Raw genomic sequence first — 19,954 nt, 5'->3', positions numbered from 1 at the left:
CTTCTCATTACACCTCATTTGTGCCTGGTCTGCCAAAGAATAAGAAGATGTAGCAAGAGGGACCCATTAGTGTTGCCAATTTAGTCAGTGTGTCCCTATATTTGTCACGAGCATTCCACATCCCTCTAGATCAGTGGTTCTTAACCTGGGTTCGATCGAACCCTAGGGGTTCGGTGAGTCGGCCTCAGGGGTTCGGCAGAGCCTCTGACGCATAGGTCAAGACACGCCCGACTCATGAATTGATTAACGTGGACCCCGACTTAATTAAACAAGTTGAAAAACGTATTCGGGTGTTACCATTTAGTGGTTAATAATACGGAATGTGTACTGTACTGTGCAATCTACTAATAAAAGTTTCAATCAATCAATCAATCGTGTAAATAAAAACTTCTCCCTATCAGCGTATCTGTACTGTAAAGTTAACATTTGAATGACCATAAAAAGGTCTAAGTCTAAGTATTATGGATACCCCCAAACAATGTTCCCTCTATTTTTCTAATCTGATTTGCAGGTGTGTAATTTGTTGTGAGTTCATGCACTGTGTTGGTTTTGTTCTTTGAACAAGGTGATGTTCATGCACGGTTCATTTTGTGCACTAGTAAAAAAACATTTGTCTTGAATTTGAAAAAAACTAAAAATAAAACATTTTATTTTTCACTAAAGAAGGGTTCGGTGAATGTGCATATGAAACTGGCGGGGTTCGGTACCTCTAACAAGGTTAAGAACCACTGCTCTAGATCAAGCGATTAGTGAGAAATCTCCTCTGGCATAAAAACACACATCACAAAGCTAGAAGCTTTTAAATCTCAACTAAAAAACATGTTAGTTTAAACTGGCTTTTAACAAATAATTGCCATAAGTGTTTTTAGATATGAAGGTTTTTCCAACTGTTTTAATATGCGTTTTACTTGCTTTTCACTTATTTGTCCTGTAAAGCACTTTGTGCACCATTGTGATGTTGTAAGGTGCTATACACACAAACCTTGATTGATTTTAGTTTTAACGATTAAACCACAAAAAAACGACAAAAGCAAATCAATGTGGATTTCTACACATATTCCTTATGCTTCTCATGTTTTTTTTAATGCAAATTAAACAATAATGCCATCAGCCCCTGCACTCCCCTAAGCCACCGCCACTAATTGATTTCAGTCCTGTGGGAAACAGATGACCAGTTGGCTAACACAATACTTGTTAATTGCAGCCCTAGTTAAGGGAAGATAAGTATTTGTATACGATCATGTTGGCAGAATGTAAAAAAGCCATTACAAGGGAGTGGCCTAACCTCGGACCCCCGACACAGGATGAAGTGTTCAATATTATAAATAGAGGTGGGAATTTTTGGGCACCTCACGATTCGATTATGATTCAGGACTAAAATTGATTGATGCATCTTAAATGTACCATATTTTTCGGAGTATAAGTCGCTCCGGCCGAAAATGCATAATAAAGAAGGAAAATAACATACAGGTACATAAGTCGCATTTTTTGGGGAAATTTATTTGATAAAAGCCAACACCAAGAATAGACATTTGAAAGGCAATTTAAAATAAATAAAGAATAGTGAACAACAGGCTGAATAAGTGTACGTTATATGAGGCATAAATAACCAACTGAGAACATGCCTGGTATGTTAACGTAACATATTATGGTAAGAGTCATTCAAATAACTATAACATATAGAACATGCTATACGTTTACCAAACAATCTGTCACTCCTAATCGCTAAATCCGATAAAATCTTATACGTCTAGTCTCTTACGTGAATGAGCTAAATAATATTATTTGGTATTTTACGGTAATGTGTTAATAATTTCACACATAAGTCGCTCCTGAGTATAAGTCGCACCCCCGGCCAAACTATGGAAAAAACTGCGACTTATAGTCTGAAAAATACGGTACGTACCGTATTTTTCGGACTATAAGTCGCAGTTTTTTTTCATACTCCGGAGCGACTTATACTCCGAAAAATACGGTATATTGATGCAGTTTTACATTTCTTTTTGTTTCAGTAAATAGGCGTTTATCACTTGCAACTTAAAAAACACAATTCATTTGGAATTAAAAACAGTTACATTAATTCTCACAATAATGAAAAAAACCACTGTTTCTGAGATTTTCAATTCAAGGTTTTCATAAGCTGTAACCTATAATGCAATTTATGTTAAAAAAAAAAAAAAGGCTTGAAAAGTCACCAGTGGAGGTAGAGGAGGAGCAGAGCCACCTTAAATAAATGTCTTGTCCCCTCAAATCATTTTTTTAAGTTGGAGAAGTACATTTTAATATACTTACAAAAATAATATTTTACAAGTTGACAAAATGATCGGCAGTAGCGGATAAATCCGCTGAAAAGGGGACAGGCTGCACTGGTATCGTCTTTCCTCATCTGTGACCCTCAGTTGTCAGGCGCCGCGAGTCCGCGTGCATAAGCGCACACACACACACCCCTCCTCTCAGCTCTCAGTAAACTAGTCCCGATGAATTTAAACGAGACGAAAAATTGTTAGAAACGAAATCCAATCATATCTAATTTCGTCTTGTAAATGGGTGACACAAGTTGGGAATATAGCCACTCACAGTTCTTTAATAGCGTCAAATATGACAGGGGGTGGGGTTAGCTATAAAGTAGAGCCAATCCTTGTCAGATGAGAAAGTTAAATTTCTCACCGGCAGTGCCAAAACAAAAATGTGTGGATTTAACGTGTTCAAAGTCGTAACATGTTAACACCTAGAAGAAAGTGAAGAGGGAACAGTGCTTCACTCGGTTTGTTGATTGTTCTTTATATTCTGAAAAAGCAAAAAAAAAGTGCCACGGTCAAGAGTTGAAGTGGAGTCTAAGAGAGTGAGGCTTTTCATCACAAATACCGTATGTGAATATAGTAAACTACAATAAATGTTGATTAACGTTCCCATCAATTAGAGTAAAAGCTCACAAGGTTGGAGAGCTGCATGAGCCAGTGCAGCTGGCATAAGCATTAAACTGCAGCTCTCATGGTGTTTATAAGAAAGTGGTTCTACGGCCAAAACATTTACTGTCTGGCTTTAATGTATGGAAATACATGCTAATGTTGCATTTCCTGTACAATGCATGTCTGGAATGACATTTTAAATAACCAGAGCAATCTATCTCTGGGATGAAAATGGACCCAGAGAAAAGCCAGTAAGATGAAGAGTTGGGAGACTTTGGAGCTGTTCGCTACCAGTTGCCTGAAATCCTGGAGGCATTGGCTGCTTCGAAGGACGATGCTACAGAAAAATGGCACGCGGACATGGTCTCTACAGCTGAAAAAATGTACAAAGAGATGCATAAATTGCGGAGTACCTGTTAGAATAATTATGTGTAAGTTATCACAAAACTCTTATGCTTAAAGTCCGTTGCTATAGTTATTAGCTATTGTGCTCAAGCTGTACTTTTTCTTTCTGTGCAAGGACAAAACTTGTTATCAGCTACGGCATATGAGGGGTTGCCTCGTCGCAGATATTTTGTTTATCTTAGCCCACTAACAGCCAAGGACTTCAAGGACCTCAACGAAGATAAGACGACAACACGCAGAGACAAGGCAATCACAGGGCCCCCAGCACATTCTGTCACGTATTGTGCGTGCTGGAAGCTGCTTTGCATGAACTGTGTGGCCACTCCTTTTAGAGGCGGCCTCAGTGATGTAACCAGGGACCTCCCAAATAAATAGAGGAGCACGTGGGACTGTTAGCTCAGAGCGTGGTGGGAGATTGTAACTCAGCGTGCAATCCCAAACGTCTCTCCTCATTGAGCCAAATTGAACTCTGTCTCTGCATGATTCCTTGCTTCTTGTCTGTTTAATAAATGTCATCAGTGTTTGAACCTGACAATGCCACTGTTTGAAATATTGTGATTCCAAATTAATAATGTGACTAAGATCCTGCCCCAAAGATTTAGTTGAAACCATTAGGAAGGAAATTACAGCAATGACAAACTTCCTTAAAATTTCAAAATTAGGGAAATTGCAGAAAAAGCTAAAAATGGAGGTGAATTGGGCAATTGGTGTATCAGAGAAAAAGGACCTAGACATTTTGAGTATGAGGGAAGAGAGCAGAGGATTTATCTAAAAATATTTTTTCTCTGCCTGTTGTAGAAGCTGCCCTGGACAAATTGAAGCGGAGTGTTGCGCACATTTTGCGATTTGTATGGATTTCTCTTCTCCACTGATGTAATAAGAAGCACTGAGAAGGCGGGGAAGCTAGATAAAGGCTGTCAGACTTGAGCAGAAGATGGATGATGTTGATGTAGAGGACATCAAACTAGAGGTTAAGTGTGCAGTCAGATAATTCCTCATCTCCATTTGAGATGCATGGTTACATATAAGAGGAGTTTCCGTGTCAGAAGCTTCAGATGAGAGTAGTTTTTCAAAACTAAAATTAGAGATCGACTGATGATCGGCGTTAATATTTGGTCTCGAGCCTTTTTTTTTTTAATCGATAATGCCTTTTTTTCTTTTTACAAACACCAGAACTACATCAGCAGATACAATATATACACATATGATACTAGTACTTAGCATACAAAAACAAATAATTAGAGAAGTAAATAGTAATAGCCACTGGTCCAGCACCAGCCCTTTTGCCCTGCATGAGAAAAGGTCCCTTTTTGTTGGAGCCCAATTCTTTATTTAAAAAAAAAATGATTTAAGAATAAAAAATACTTTCATTGTCATTAATTCTCCCCAAATATGTTTTGATATCTGACAGGGCATTTGAGTTCTTGTAAGAATTCCTCTCTGGTCTGCTCAACTGCTTTGGCTGCGACGCTGATAAATAAAAAAATTGGCCATTTCTACGGTATTAATGAGATTGTAAAGGACTGTTGCTGATCTGATGTTAACGTGCTAAAAGCCTCTTTTTTGTTTAGAAGCTACATACAGTATTAAAGTGTTTGGATGTATTAATTTAAGAGAGTTACATATATGATAATGAAGCACACTGTTTACGTGTTGAAGTACCCTTTAAGAAACTGAAATCAACTCCAAACGACAACTTAGTGATTAAAAAAAAGATTTTTGATATTGACAGATCTCATTTGTGCATCTCCTAAGTTTATTCTAGTAATGTATGCACAAATTAGATGTTTCAATATTCAAATATTAATTATCCCTTTTTAGCAACTAAGAATACATTAATTTAATGAATACATCCAAACAGTCCGTTATAAGGCTTGGCTAGATGTGGTTCAGCCACAGCTGAACCGACTCAAACAAGTTGAAAAATGTATTTGGGTGTTACCATTTAGGAAGCTGGAGTACCCATGGATAACTCACGCAGCCACGGGGAGACCATGCAAACTCCACACCCTGAGCCCGAGAATCGGGACTTTCTCGCTGTGCAACACAAGCGCAAACCACTGCTCCACTGTACTGCTTATTTATTTTTAATTTGAATATATTTTTACTAGAGATGTCCGATAATGGCTTCTTTGCCGATATCCCGATATTGTCCAACTCTTAATTACAGATACCAACCGATACCGATATATACAGTCGTGGAATTAACACATTATTATGCCTAATTTTGTTGTGATGCCCCACTGGATGCATTAAACAATGTAACAAGGTTTTACAAAATAAATCAACTCAAGTTATGGAAAAAAGTGCCAACATGGCGCTGCCATATTTATTATTGAAGTCACAAAGTGCATTATTGGTGGGCGGGGTTGAGGTGGGGGTCGGGGGATAGGGTGTAGCGGGGGGTGTATATCGTAGCGTCCCGGAAGAGTTAGTGCTGCAAGGGATTCTTGGTATTTGTTCTGTTGTGTTTATGTTGTGTTACGGTGCGGATGTTCTCCCGAAATGTGTTTGTCATTCTTGTTTGGTGTGGGTTCACAGTGTGGCGCATATTTGTAACAGTGTTAAAGTTGTTTATACGGTCACCTTCAGTGTGACCTGTATGGCTGTTGACCAAGTATGCATTGCATCCGCTTGTGTGTTTGAAAAGTCGTAGATATAATGTGACTGCGCCGGCACGCAAAGGCAGTGCCTTTAAGGTTTATTGGCGCTCTGTACTTCTCCCTACGTCCGTGTACACAGCGGCGTTTTAAAAAGTCATAAATTTTGCTTTTTGAAACAGATACCGATAATTTTGAAACCGATACAGATAATTTCCGATATTACTTTTTAAAGCATTTACCGGCCGATATTATCGGACATCCCTAATTTTTACCAATTTCCCATATTTTAAAGTGCAAATGTTGATGCTCCTCTGACCCGTAGTATTACACACTTAATAAAGGTGCTTATGAAATCCCCTGATGTCTTATAGGGATAAATTAACTACAACATAAGCACCGCATAAAACATTGGTCCGACGTTTCCTAAAAAAATTTAAAAGTTACAAAAACAACTTAAAGCCTTGTTCATCTGTGTACCGACATACACTAGTCGTGTTTAGCTAACTTTTACTGCAAACCTATGAAGGTTCTCATTCATCCAGGTCGTTGTCATCTCAGGGCGTTCGATCGTTCGCAACTGCACTGCTTGGTTTGTCTTGGGAGAAGTTTCGCCGCTCATCCGAGTAGGCTTCATCAGTTTGTGCTCAGACTTGGATTGGTCAGATCTAGTGCAAACGGTTGGTGCCAAAACCCCAAATATTTATACTCCCTAAATATTATTACTGCAAATGAATATCAGCTCCAAATATCATTTATCGGCCTCCTTGACTACTAATAATCACTAAAGGTCGATCGTTACTAAAAATGATTGAAACCAATGTCACAGGACAGGCTGTCAGCACTTATAGTACTCCCCAATGAGCAGGAAGTCAAAAAGTGTAGATATGGAGCAACTCATTACAAGCTATCTTGGAAGGTACATTTTAATGTAGTAATGTAAGTCTGTCATGCACAAATATGGTCAATATTTCCAAACTTCCCGAGCTTAACTTCCCGTGGTAAATTTCCGGAAAGTTTCCAGGAATTTACCGGAAACTTTCCACTCCTTTGCAACCCTAGTCACATGCCAACCCATGCCATCTATAGTACGGAATTGTAACAATAAGCTACATTTACAAAGTGGAAGAACACAATAGGAAAAAAGTATAAAAAGAAGACAGCAAAGGGAGCTTAAGGGAACCTCACAAAGAAAAAGAGAAAAAGGAGACAGGAGGATAGACAAAAGGTAAATTTGATGAAAATATACTGTTAAAATGTTTGTTCTCATAATTTCTGTTGTGTATTTTTTTGTAAAACAGGATACAGTTACCAGCAGACTGAACATACTTTCTGCTGAAGACTTTGTTTTGACCTTTTTGTCAATGCAGTACAAGAATGTGGAGGGCTTCCATGACCAGGTTGCCTTGGGCCTTTAAATTACTGAATACTCTGCCGGGACTAAAAAGCGTCTTACAACTATGTGACATGTCCTGACAAAACATCTACAGTACCCCAAAGGGAAAGTGTTATATTTTGGTCCTGCCTGCAATACTCAATAAGGGTTTTTGAGGTTTTCCTGCCCTACCTGGTATAAAATGCGTATGTTGCAGTACCCTAAAAAAATGTCTTGACAAAACAGCCTCAAATCAACCCTTAGAAAAGTGTCATTGAAGAATATTTGGATACCTGCAAGGAGCTCTAAGAAAACTGAGGGTTTGGGGGTTTTCCCGAATGTCCTGGTCTAAAAAAGATGCTTTTAGGGAGTGTTCCAGACATCCTGGTCTAAAAAGATTACCTGAACAATTATTTCAGGTTTTACAGATTATTCCTCTTTGCATTATGTCTTATGTGTTAAATCAGTGGTCCCCAACCTTTTTGTAACTGCGAACTGGTCAACGCTTGAAAATTTGTCCCACGGACCGGAAGGGGGGGGGAGTGTATTTTATTTTGTATTTTATTATCACAATCATGTGTGCTTACGGACTGTATCCCTGCAGACTGTATTGATCTATATTGACATATAATGTAGGAACCAGAAAAATTAATACCAGAAAGAAACAACCCTTTTGTGCGAATAAGTGTGAATGAGTGTAAATGGGGGAAGGAGGTTTTTTCGGTTGGTGCACTAATTGTAAGTGTATCTTGTGTTTTTTATGTTGATTTAATAAAAAAAAAAAATAATGTTTTTATTTTTTTATTTTTTCTTGTGCGGCCCGGTACCAATCGATCCACGGCCCGGTGTTTGGGGACCACCGTGTTAAATGGTTTCAAAGCGATGATTATGATGACGACGCTACTCCACTCCAAACTATATTACCTTGTCTGAGAGTGACTTTGTCAGGAGTCACATCGAAGCGTTTTGCTGCCTTCTCTCTGGCAATCTCCTCTGATTTCCCGCTGACCCAGTAATGGCCATCCACATCCTGAAAGGAGGTGAAACAAAAACAGGAATTAAGGCAGGAAGAAGACATGATAATAATAATAATATGGATGACGCAAATTGAATTGACTTGAAATCGGCTATCTTACCAATCCTGGTTTCACGGAGGGATCATTGATGGTGATGAAGTAGGCCGGGATGCGGTGACCCCACCACAGTTGCCGGGAGATGCACCAGTCCCTGGAAGAAGAGGGGGCAGGGGTTTAACGTATATCAGCAGCAAGGAGGAGGTGCTTCTTTCTCGTGATTATAGTGAACGGCGGAGCGATTGACAGCCTGTCATTTCAGCCTGTGTCTCCGAGAACTGAGGGCAGGCGGAAATAATTAAAAAAAGAAATGGTTGTGTCAGGAAGAAAGTGAAGAAGATTGATGTGCATGGACAAAACTGACTAGGGGAAATGAGTTCTGCAGATAGTCGTACAATGATACGTACAAATTTAGAAGAGGTGGGTGACTGATTACACCAATGTAGAATATTGTTTGTCAGATTACTGTTTCATGTGAAACCCCTCTGCCCCTGATCTTAAGAGGGACATTTGTGGTAGAAAATGGTTGGTTAGATTTGATTGAAATCTTTTAAATGCAAACATGACAGCATATCACAAAGGATTTGATGACTTTGACTCTTGTTTGATTAGTCAATTCATTAATAAAATTCAGGAGAGCTCCTTGCGTGAGCAGCCATATAAATCACACGTTTTTGATTGTTTGGATGAAGTGAAGTGAGAGTGTCCTCACAGAATATAATGTAAGAGCTAAGTACATCTGTCAACATGTTGTGATCACTGCTGCGGTCATCCATCCATCCATCCATCCAAAGACATGCACCTAGGGATAGGTTGATTGGCAACACAAAAAATTGGCCCTGGTGTGTGAATGTGAGTGTAAATGTTGTCTGTCTATCTGTGTTGGCCCTGCGATGAGCTGGAAACTTGTCCAGGGTGTACCCCGCCTTCCGCCCTAATGCAGCTGATATAGGCTCCAACACCATCCCAGGTGGGGGATTTAAAAAAATTTTTTTTTTTTTTTTTTCCATTAAAAAATACAATCATGTGTGCTTACGGACTGTATCCCTGCAGACTGTATTGATCTATATTGATATATAATGTAGAAACGAGAATATTAATAACAGAAAGAAACAACCCTTTTGTGTGAATGAGTGTGAATGAGTGTAAATGGGGGATGGAGGTTTTTTGGGTTGGTGCACTAATTGTAAGTGTATCTTGTGTTTTTTATGATGATTTAATTAAAAAATAAAATTAAAAAATGTTTTATTTTTTATTTTATTTTTTTTTAAATTCTTGTGCGGCCCGGTACCAATCGATCCACGGACCGGTACCGGGGAGCGGGCCCGGTGGTTGGGGACCACTGCTTTAAGTGATTCACTTTCTTTTTCATTCCCAAATTTGATGGTTTTGGTGATTTTCCTGTCTTCAGTTGTGACCAGGGTTGCAAAGGGCTGAAAAGTTTCCGGTAAATTTCCGGAAATTTACCACGGGAAGTTAAGCTCGGGAAGTTTGGAAATATTGACTATTTTTTGATTATTCAAAGTTGGACACCGTCCATGGGAATTGATGGGAATATATGGAATTAATGGTGAATTACAATAATTATATATTATTGGGCACTCGTCTATATGCTGCTGCATCTTTGTGGCATTTTTGACACAGCCTACGCCTACATTGGTTGGGGTGAATTCTCTCCCAATGTTTCCCACACATTCATTTATTTGTGGCGGCCTGCCACGAAAGAATTACGTCCGCCACAAATAGATTTTTCCGCTTTTGACTCGCTCGACCGCTCATAAAAGCAATGGGACTCTGTCTGTGAATGCAGCTTGTAGTTACAATTCCGGTGCAGTAGGTGGCGGTAGCCTACTATGCATTGTAACTCCGCCAATAGCACTTAATTCACCTGGTGGGCCAGAAGAAGAAGAAGAAGAAGACGACGACGATGTAAAAGAAGAACGGACCGACCGGATCAAAATACGAGGGTAAGACGTCTTGGCAAACAAGTTCAAAAGTGGTCCGAACCTGTGCAGTGTGCAGCACCGACTCGGATTTTCTTAATTTTTATTTTCGGGATTTGAATGCATTTATTTTGAAAGGACAGCTGGAGAGAGACGGGGGAGGGGGGAGAGAGGGTGAGAGGGGGGATTGACGCGGAGCAAAGCGACTGTCAGGTGGGATCGAACTGGGTCGCCGCAGCGGGTGCTCTACCAGGTGAGATAGGTTATAGCTGCATCGCTCGCGGCTCGTCATATATTTAACGTTAATCCGCGATTTCACCGAGCGTTTCACTGACGGTGAGCAGCCTGACGCTGCTTCATTAACACAGCCGCTGTTTGACTCGGGGGCCGGGGCAGACGCACGCAGTAACAGTCACCTGTTACCATACCGATGAGCTAACGTGTCCAGGTTATAACCCTGTGGTCAATAAACACACGTGGAGACGGTGCTTCAGATACTAATACTAATTTGATACTGTAGTAGTTATCTTTTGTGTATTCATAATGTAAAATGGATGGATGGATGGACGTTTAAAACAAAACTGTTATTATTAATTAGTAAGTATACATTTTTTTAGCCTTTTTAGAGAAAATCATAACATTGTAGTAAATTATGCAAATTACTCGATGATGTGATGGTGACCACGCCCATAGCCACGCCCCCACCGCTACAGGTATCTTGGCAGTTTATGGGAAAGCCTGTCTCCACACATCAGATGGTGTATGTGGCATTATTCTGTTTGTGTTTATTTATTCTTGTAAAACACTAATGCAATGCCACACACAGATATAAATAGTCAGCTAAACAACTGGAGTAGTCTTTAAAAATATTTTACTGATGTACAAATGAATAGAAATAGGCTAGATGAATAAATGAACACTCAATCAGCGTGCTAAATCAAACTATAACCTACATTCTTGTATGACAACAGAATGGCTAGCAGAACAGAAGGCAGAGGAAACTACATGTTTTGATTTAGTATTTAGACATTGACAGAGTAAAATAAATCACATTGGTGGGTGTATCAATAGACGATGAAAAAACTGTAAACATCATAAAAAATATACAACATAAAATGGCAAAAAAATATGTTAATTATGATAAAAGCAAAATATGTTCTGGACCAAAAATCACTCCACATTCTCTACTCCTTGTTAGTGTTACCAAATGTGAATTATTGTGTAGAATTATGGGAATATAACTATACAAGTACATTTCATTACCTAAACTTGTTACAAAAAATATCAAGTTAGAATAATACATAATGTTGGATATAAATAACATTTGTTAAATTAAAATTATTGAAATTCAAACAACAACTAAAATGATGCACAAAACAAACTGTAACCTCCTACTCAAACATGAACAATTCTTAAACAAAAGAGAAACATAGAAAAAACTGATTCAAAACATTTGTACTAATATGATCCAGTTTAAGAAACTGTTCAAACTAAGTGTTCAAAGTACAGAGAAGAAGAATCCTGATAAACATGTTAAATTATATTGAAAAATAAATTGTGATTTTCAATCTATTTAACTATTTATTGAGAACTTTATTATTCATTATTTATGGGTTTAAATTGTGCACAAATTCAATACAGCGACTGAACAAATGTGTTAGTACATGCTATGAAATAGAAAATGGGTAGGATCAAATAAGCTCTACTTCTTCCTGCTCATTTTCAGACATGTTTTAATGAGAAACTTGAAATATGTGATGTATAATATTGTACCTGTATGCATGTTTGAAATAAACATATGCCATAAACTTATACCATAAACAAAAATGTGACCAGAAGAGACCTCACATCTGAGGGAATACGCACAAAGACGCAGGCCAAAGTACTTGCCTTATATTGTCCATCCAGTTGAACCAGGTCTTGAGGTGGTGGTCAGGGATGATTTTGAGGCGTCCTTCTCTAACGGCGTCCGCGGCCTGCTTGCCCATGTCTGCGCAGCTAACGTACCACTGCGGCTTGAGCAGGGGCTCAACTATGTCTTTGGAACGACTACACACAAACACAACAGGGTGGTAACAATATTCTTTTATGAAGAGAACCCAAAGACGCCAAGCTCCGCTTCACCTCTCGGCTCACCTGCAGACTGGAACCACCATGGGGTTGTCTTTGACCTCCTTGAACTGTCCCCTCTCCTTGAGCGCCTCGAGGACGGCTTTCCTTGCCTCAAAACGTTTCATACCCTTGGAAATGCCAGGAGGGCAAAAGTCACAAATGGAGAACATAAAATAGTGTCACAATGGGAACGCTCACACTGCAGGCAGTGGATGGGAGACAATAGCATACCAAAAAGGGAGGAGGCACATTAATGAGCGAGCCGTTCTCATCCAAAATGTTGATAAAGGGCAGCTTGTGTCTCACTCCAACCTCGTAGTCGTTGTGGTCGTGAGCTGGGGTGATTTTGACAGCACCTGAATGGACAATGACACAAAGGGAAACGAGAATATTTAAAAACATAGGATAGAAAAAGGTTTAAATTGTACTTTCCAACTGATCTCGGTAAGCTCAAGGCATGTTGTACCCATTATATTTTGGTTAAGATCTGAATACAAGGTGCAGATCAGGGAATTATTTTTACAATTAGCAGTTATTCTGCATGCAATGGGGTCATGTGGGGCAGTGACAAACCAGATCTGGCAAATAGCATTGCAGTGTATGGTTGTTGACATCCACTTTGAAATGTGCATTATTACACGCCTGCAGCAAAACAGTATAACATTGCACGTCATTATTTTTCCAATCAGTTGAGCCAGATGGATCGGAATAGGATTGTTTGGACTTGGTAGAGGTCTGCGGTCTACTGTTAGGATTTAGAAATTAGTGGCCCCAGTGAAACGTGGCTAAAATGTTATTCATCACCTAGCAGAAGTTTTTTATACAGTACCAGACTAAAGTTTTGATACAACTTCTCCTCCAGTATGAGGTGTGTCCTAACATTGTATAATTGCTGGAACTTTACTGAAGTTACGTCTGGCTCATGCCCCGCACATCAAATATGCGCAGTGGTCAAGCTAGCTCTGTCCTCAATAGGTAGTAGGCACCATTTAGCCTTGCTCAAGGGAAAAAAAGCCCTATGCTTGTGTTGTTTTCGACTGTACCAATCATTCAAGTTGCGAAAAGGATAAATGTTTCTTCAGAGTTCCTTGAGAGGTAATCAAAAAGGGCGAAAGAGTGCAAGATTTTATGAGACGACGACGAGAAACACAGCTCACACTTCAGTTCAAAGGAGCAAAGTCAAAGAAAGCATGAGTTTGCAGTGATCACTTTGTTAAAGGTTTGTTTGGTATACTTGTAACGGATCCCATTTAGTTATTATCTTGATACTACCTGTATTTCTTAAACGCATGTTTGCTTAAGCAGGAAATAATTCTTACTCTAACTAAATTTTGTGTTAAAGTACATTTGTACTACAAACCCCGTTTCCATAGGAGTTGGGAAATTGTGTTAGATGTAATTATAAACGGAATACAATGATTTGCAAATCATTTTCAACCCATATTCAGTTGAATATGCTACAAAGACAACATATTTGATGTTTAAACTGATAAACATTTTTTTTTGTGCAAATAATCATTAACTTTAGAATTTGATGCCAGCAACACGTGACAAAGAAGTTGGGAAAGGTGGCAATAAATAATGATAAAGTTGAGGAATGCTCATCAAACACTTATTTGGAACATCCCACAGGTGAACAGGCAAATTGTTGAACCGTTTAAGAAAAACCTTTCTCAACCAGCTATTGCAAGGAATTTAGGGATTTCACCATCTACGGTCCGTAATATCATCAAAGGGTTCAGAGAATCTGGAGAAATCACTGCACGTAAGCAGCTAAGCCCTTGACCTTCGATCCCTCAGGCTGTACTGCATCAACAAGCGACATCAGTGTGTAAAGGATATCACCACATGGGCTCAGGAGCACTTCAGAAACCCACTGTCAGTAACTACAGTTGGTCGCTACATCTGTAAGTGTAAGTTAAAACTCTCCTATGCAAGGCGAAAACCGTTTATCAACAACACCCAGAAACGCCGTCGGCTTCGCTGGGCCTGAGCTCATCTAAGATGGACTGATACAAAGTAGAAAAGTGTTCTGTGGTCTGACGAGTCCACATTTCAAATTGTTTTTGGAAACTGTGGACGTCGTGTCCTCCGGACCAAAGAGGAAAAGAACCATCTGGATTGTTATAGGCGCAAAGTTGAAAAGCCAGCATCTGTGATGGTATGGGGGTGTATTAGTGCCCAAGACATGGGTAATTTACACATCTGTGAAGGCGCCATTAATGCTGAAAGGTACATACAGGTTTTGGAGCAACATATGTTGCCATCCAAGCAACGTTACCATGGACACCCCTGCTTATTTCAGCAAGACAATTCCAAGCCACGTGTTACATAAACGTGGCTTCATAGAAAAAGAGTGCAGGTACTAGACCGGCCTGCCTGTAGTCCAGACCTGTCTCCCATTGAAAATGTGTGGCGCATTATAAAGCCTAAAATGCCACAACGGAGACCCCCGGACTGTTGAACAACTTAAGCTGTACATTAAGAATGAATGGGAAAGAATTCCACCTGGGAAGCTTAAAAAATGTGTTTCCTCAGTTCCCAAACGTTTACTGAGTGTTGTTAAAAGGAAAGGCCATGTAACACAGTGGTGAACATGCTCTTTCCCAACTACTTTGGCACGTGTTGCAGCCATGAAATTCTAAGTTAATTATTATTTGCAAAAAAAAAAAAAAGTTTATGAGTTTGAACATCAAATATCTTGTCTTTGTAGTGCATTCAATTGAATATGGGTTGAAAAGGATTTGCAAATCTTTGTATTCCGTTTATATTTACATCTAACACAATTTCCCAACTCATATGGAAACGGGGTTTGTATTTGTGTCAAATTGGTCAGGTTTGTAATATATTTGTATGCTCATGGTCATGATATGGCAATGAACGATACACTATAAAAAGTGTGTTTTACCAGGGAGGACTAACTGCCTGCTCCTACCTGTTCCAAAGTTCATGTCCACAAAGTCATCTAAAACAATAGGCATCTTGCGGTCACAGAAGGGATGCGCCACCATTTTCCCCTTTAGATGCTGGTATCTGGAGTCTTGTGGATGAACGGCCACAGCTGTATCCCCGAGCATGGTCTCAATACGAGTGGTCGCCACGATCACCTCCTCGTCTAATCAACCAGAAAAGAAGGTAACCGTTGGAACAAACCGATCAATTCAGCAGCATTGTTTTGCTCGCATACCTGAACCGTCCACTTTGTAGACAAAGGAAACCAGAACTCCAAACTCCACTTTGTCTTTGTAGCCAGGCACAGGCAACAATGTTCTACCTGTCAGCTCTTTCTTGTCCACCTGAAAGCCAGCCCATTTAACACAAAGTCAGCCAACACTTGTAACTATCACTGTGAAAAAGAGCAGTCTGGCTGCAGAAATGTTATACTCAGAAAGACCGATTAGAGGTGGAATACCTCTGATGGCGGCTTTGTGTGTGAAAAAAAGTCTGAAAAATATTCCACTTTGTGCAATTAGAGTGCGCCTGGAAGAGTGGCAGCACATCACGGTAGCTCCTTTGAATTCCTTTCATTTTACTTTATTTTTGGCATTATTCTTAACTTTTCTTGCCTTTTTTTTAATCTCTTACCTTCCATAAACCACTAATTATGGTTCTTGCGCGCTTTTGTGTGTTTTCGTTACTTTTCTTTTTCTTTTCGGGCCGTTTTGTGTTTGGTTTTGATCAACGGAGCAGTAGACCTTTTGTTTACACACGCGAGGAGCTGTTTGCGCTCTCCTTACCAGCGCTATGGGGAACGCGGCCGGACCTTCCCGTGGAACTACGGAAAAAGCGCAGGGGACGCCGTGCCGGCATAAAGATGAAGGAGTGCAGAAGGAAATTTAAGTTAAGTCAAGTCAAGTCAACTTTATTTATACAGCATGTTTTCAACAACTTTTAAATTGAACCAAAGTGCTTTACAGGTTAAAAAAGCATAGAGCAAAAAAAAACAAAGAACATAAACAATGAATGTGCTGAACAAGATAGTGCAAATGCAATACGTTAAAAGGGGTCGAATAAAAAGTAAAAATTTGCAGAATAAAAATAGTAATAATAAAAGTGCGACAAATTGAAACATAAAACTAACGCGAAGGGGTGGGAGGGGGGGGGGACTAGAAATGGTGGCCTAGTGGGCCGACTCAGCTCAGGTCAAAGGCCAGCGAGAAGAGGTAGGTCTTAAGGAGGGTTTTGAAGACCCCCAGGCTCTGGGCTGACCTAATGTGGAGGGGAAGGCTGTTCCAGAGCTTAGGGGCGGCAACGGAAAAGGCTCTGTCCCCTCTGGTCTTTAGCCTGGATCAGGGGACCGCCAAAAGCATTTGGTCAGCTGACCTTAAGGCTCTAGATGAGGTATGATGATGCAGCAGCTTGGTCAGGTATTGTGGGGCCAGACCATTTAGGGATTTAAAAACAATTAAGTAATTTAAAATCAATGCGGTGACGGACAGGGAGCCAGTGGAGTGAGGCCAGGACTGGGGTGATGTGCTCGCGTTTTTTGGTACTGGTGAGGAGACGGGCAGCCGCGTTTTGCACAAGCTGCAAACGGCGGAGTGATGCCTGATCAATGCCAGCCTGCAATCCCCTCTGTTCTCATGGGGAACGTGCGGTCTTTGGTGAACAAAATGGATGAATTGTTTGGGCTCGCCTGAACTCAAAAGGAGTATGCCGTGTGCAGCATCATGTGCTTTACGGAGACTTGGCTACACGTGGACTTCCCGGACCACAGCGCGTCTCTACCCGGCTTCACAACCTCACGGCCGGATAGAAGCACACTCCTGAGCGGTAAGAAAAAAGGCGGCGGGATTATCATCTTGGTGCGTCAAAATGAAACTTAAAATAAAAATAATTACTGAACTAAAAATAATTACCATATGCCATTGCGCAGTGCGATCACAAAGTGAAAACAATTGGGGCAAAAAAAATTAAGCACATAAGACAACATACTGCAAGGAACACAGTACTGTTCACAGTATTTATGAGACAAAAGTCTTTGGCCAAATAAAACATCCGTTTTTTGCCGTGTCTTTGAGAGGTGGACGGATATAGTGTCCCTCTGTGACGATTGATGTTAACAGTAGCCTGTGCTTTGGGCAGCACTGCTTTTGTACTCTACGGTGACTCTACGGGAGGGGAGGACACTGTTATAATAATGCATTTATTTTCCTATAATTTCCGGGATCTACTGCCGAATAGATGATCTACTTTCACCTTTTATTCTCACTATCGCTCACATGAGTCCACTGTCTTTTTGTCATCTCCCTGGTGGTTGACTGACTGTTGGTTGTGAAGGTGCTTAATGTGATATGCAGCAGAGCTGGCTTTTTAAATGTTATTATCGCCAATGATCACCCTCCTTTATTTGTAGCTGCCAAAATCATGACCGTGAATAAAATTTGATTAATTGTGCACCATATAATAAAAATAGTTTAGCAGCTTTTACGACAATAGTAAAACAATATGAAGCGACAGAATAATGTTTTACCATAACCTTCTTAATACTGAAGTTACGAAAGTGAGTTGTCAAATTGAAGGACTTTTAGTGAATTATCGGATTTAGGTAGACTACAGGCATGATATTACACATCGAAAAAGGTTGTAACATAGCGAGATGTAAGTTGTGAAGTATAATATTGTACCATTAAGAGGCAGAAACGTTTGTATTTTGAGGAAGAATGGCACAATGGGTGTGTTTGTCTGATCTGCAGTGTGTCAGACTTAGACTTAGACAAACTTTAATGATCCACAAGGGAAATTGTTTCACACAGTAGCTTAGTTACAAATGATGGAAAAGACAATGCAGGTATAAAATAGACTAAAAGCAATACAAAATGTAACATGTATACGTAATATTTACACAATATATGTACAGTATAAGATATATACTGATATATTATATGTTTATATCATGTATACAATATATAACAATTACCATGTACAATATTACAGTATATGTAACATGCAGCATAAAATAGAGAGTAAATCCAGCAGAAAATAGACATTATAAACAAAGAGAAAAAGAGAAAAAGAGAAGTAGCTAACATAGAAGGTGTCAGGTAATAGACATCATCTATTGCTGTATGGCGAATATACAGCTGGACTCAGAGTAAAATATATGATGTAGACCGTATTTATATGACATCATTTGTATTTTCATGGGGGAAAAAAACTGTATACTGAAATACAAGATGCAGATGAACACTTTTTTTTTTTTTTTTTTATAAAAAGGGGACCTATGAAGATTTTAATCTACCGGTACATTTAAAACACTTCCTTGTGGTCTAGATAATATGTATTGGTTATGCTTTGGTGTAAAATTTGCTCCACAGTAAAGTTTATGAATACTTTTTTGAGTCTGTCTGCAAGATGTTCATATGAAACCACAAATCCGCCCTCTCTAAAAATATCACAATGTATATTTTAATTGAAAATGTACACTGTTTAAATATACATCTTGAAGTTGTCACCGGTATTTTTTTTTCCCCAGTCGTGGTCGAAAATAAACTTCAGAAACATTTATATAGTCACACAGTCACAACATTAGGTACACCTGTACACTCTTCAATCGATTCCGATCTGCATAAAAAAACAGCTGCCTTTAGCAGCATTTATATCACTGTATGTTGCACGTCTGTTACTACACACATGACATGAAAAACACCTCCATTAGGGTTTTATGAAATGTAGTAACGGGCACATTTATAATAACATTTAATATTTACGTATTTTGATTATTTTTGATAATTTTCAGCATTCATTTCAAAAACTATGTCAGCTTATCATTTAAATGCTTTTAACGTCAAAGTTGTGAATCAACACCAGTGTGAATTTCTCTCATGTGCTTGATGCATCAAAGCCCTAGGTTTTGTTTTTAAATGACGGTTTATTCTAAGGCTATTTGGTGGTATACCAGTAGTTGTCCTGTATGGAGCGTTGAAAATTGTTTAAAAAGGAGGTGCACTCGTCTGATTATGAAGCCAACATAACTCAGCACTTGCCTCGATGTCAGAGATGGCAGAGTTGAGCGAGCAGGACCAGTTGACCAGCCTGTTGCTCCTGTAGATCACTCCCTCATCGTGCATGCGGATAAAAGCTTCTTGCACAGCATAGGAAAGTTTCTGGAAAAATTGAAGAAAACAATAGTTTTTGTAGTTCTGGTGAAACCAGACTGCTGCGATACTCACAGAGTCCATTGTGAAGCAGGCTCGGTCCCAGTCCAGAGAAGAGCCGAGCTTCTTCAACTGGTGGTAGATTCGGTCTCCCTTTCTGAAGAGGAAAACAGAAATAAATACAAAGTTTGCCAACATTCACATCTCATCCATTACGTTCTCCACGCACTCGTTCTTCCATTTCCACACTTCCTGAATGAAATTCTCCCTGCCAAGGTCGTGGCGGCTCATGCCCCTATCCCTCATCAGCTTCTTTTCCACCACCACCTGGGTGGCAATGCCGGCGTGATCGCAGCCTGGGTTCCACAATGTGGTCTCGCCTCGCATTCTGTGCCTAGATATAAACACACAGGAAGCAAATTTAACATCCAAAGAGAATA

At 39.6% G+C, this 19,954-nt stretch overlaps 1 protein-coding gene across 5 annotated transcripts in view; it reads right to left on the bottom strand.

The window, feature by feature from the left end:
- vars1 (valyl-tRNA synthetase 1) overlaps window positions 1-19,954 on the bottom strand; it is a 44,571-nt gene that overhangs the window by 15,612 nt on the left and 9,005 nt on the right. For all 5 annotated transcript variants that reach the window (XM_062063873.1, XM_062063872.1, XM_062063874.1 and 2 more), the window contains 10 exons: window positions 19,744-19,908; window positions 19,590-19,671; window positions 19,404-19,523; window positions 15,605-15,713; window positions 15,353-15,532; window positions 12,649-12,773; window positions 12,442-12,545; window positions 12,196-12,354; window positions 8,426-8,516; window positions 8,214-8,319 (listed from right to left, as the gene is read on the bottom strand). In XM_062063873.1, coding sequence (XP_061919857.1) covers window positions 8,214-8,319; window positions 8,426-8,516; window positions 12,196-12,354; window positions 12,442-12,545; window positions 12,649-12,773; window positions 15,353-15,532; window positions 15,605-15,713; window positions 19,404-19,523; window positions 19,590-19,671; window positions 19,744-19,908 — 1,241 coding nt within the window. The remainder of the gene's footprint in view (window positions 1-8,213; window positions 8,320-8,425; window positions 8,517-12,195; window positions 12,355-12,441; window positions 12,546-12,648; window positions 12,774-15,352; window positions 15,533-15,604; window positions 15,714-19,403; window positions 19,524-19,589; window positions 19,672-19,743; window positions 19,909-19,954) is intronic.

Source organism: Entelurus aequoreus, linkage group LG11 (assembly GCF_033978785.1).
Source record: "Entelurus aequoreus isolate RoL-2023_Sb linkage group LG11, RoL_Eaeq_v1.1, whole genome shotgun sequence".
In the NCBI taxonomy this organism is placed as follows: Eukaryota; Metazoa; Chordata; class Actinopteri; order Syngnathiformes; family Syngnathidae; genus Entelurus; species Entelurus aequoreus.
The sequence above is the reverse complement of the archived record's forward strand: the minus strand, read 5'-3'. Positions and strand labels throughout refer to the sequence as shown.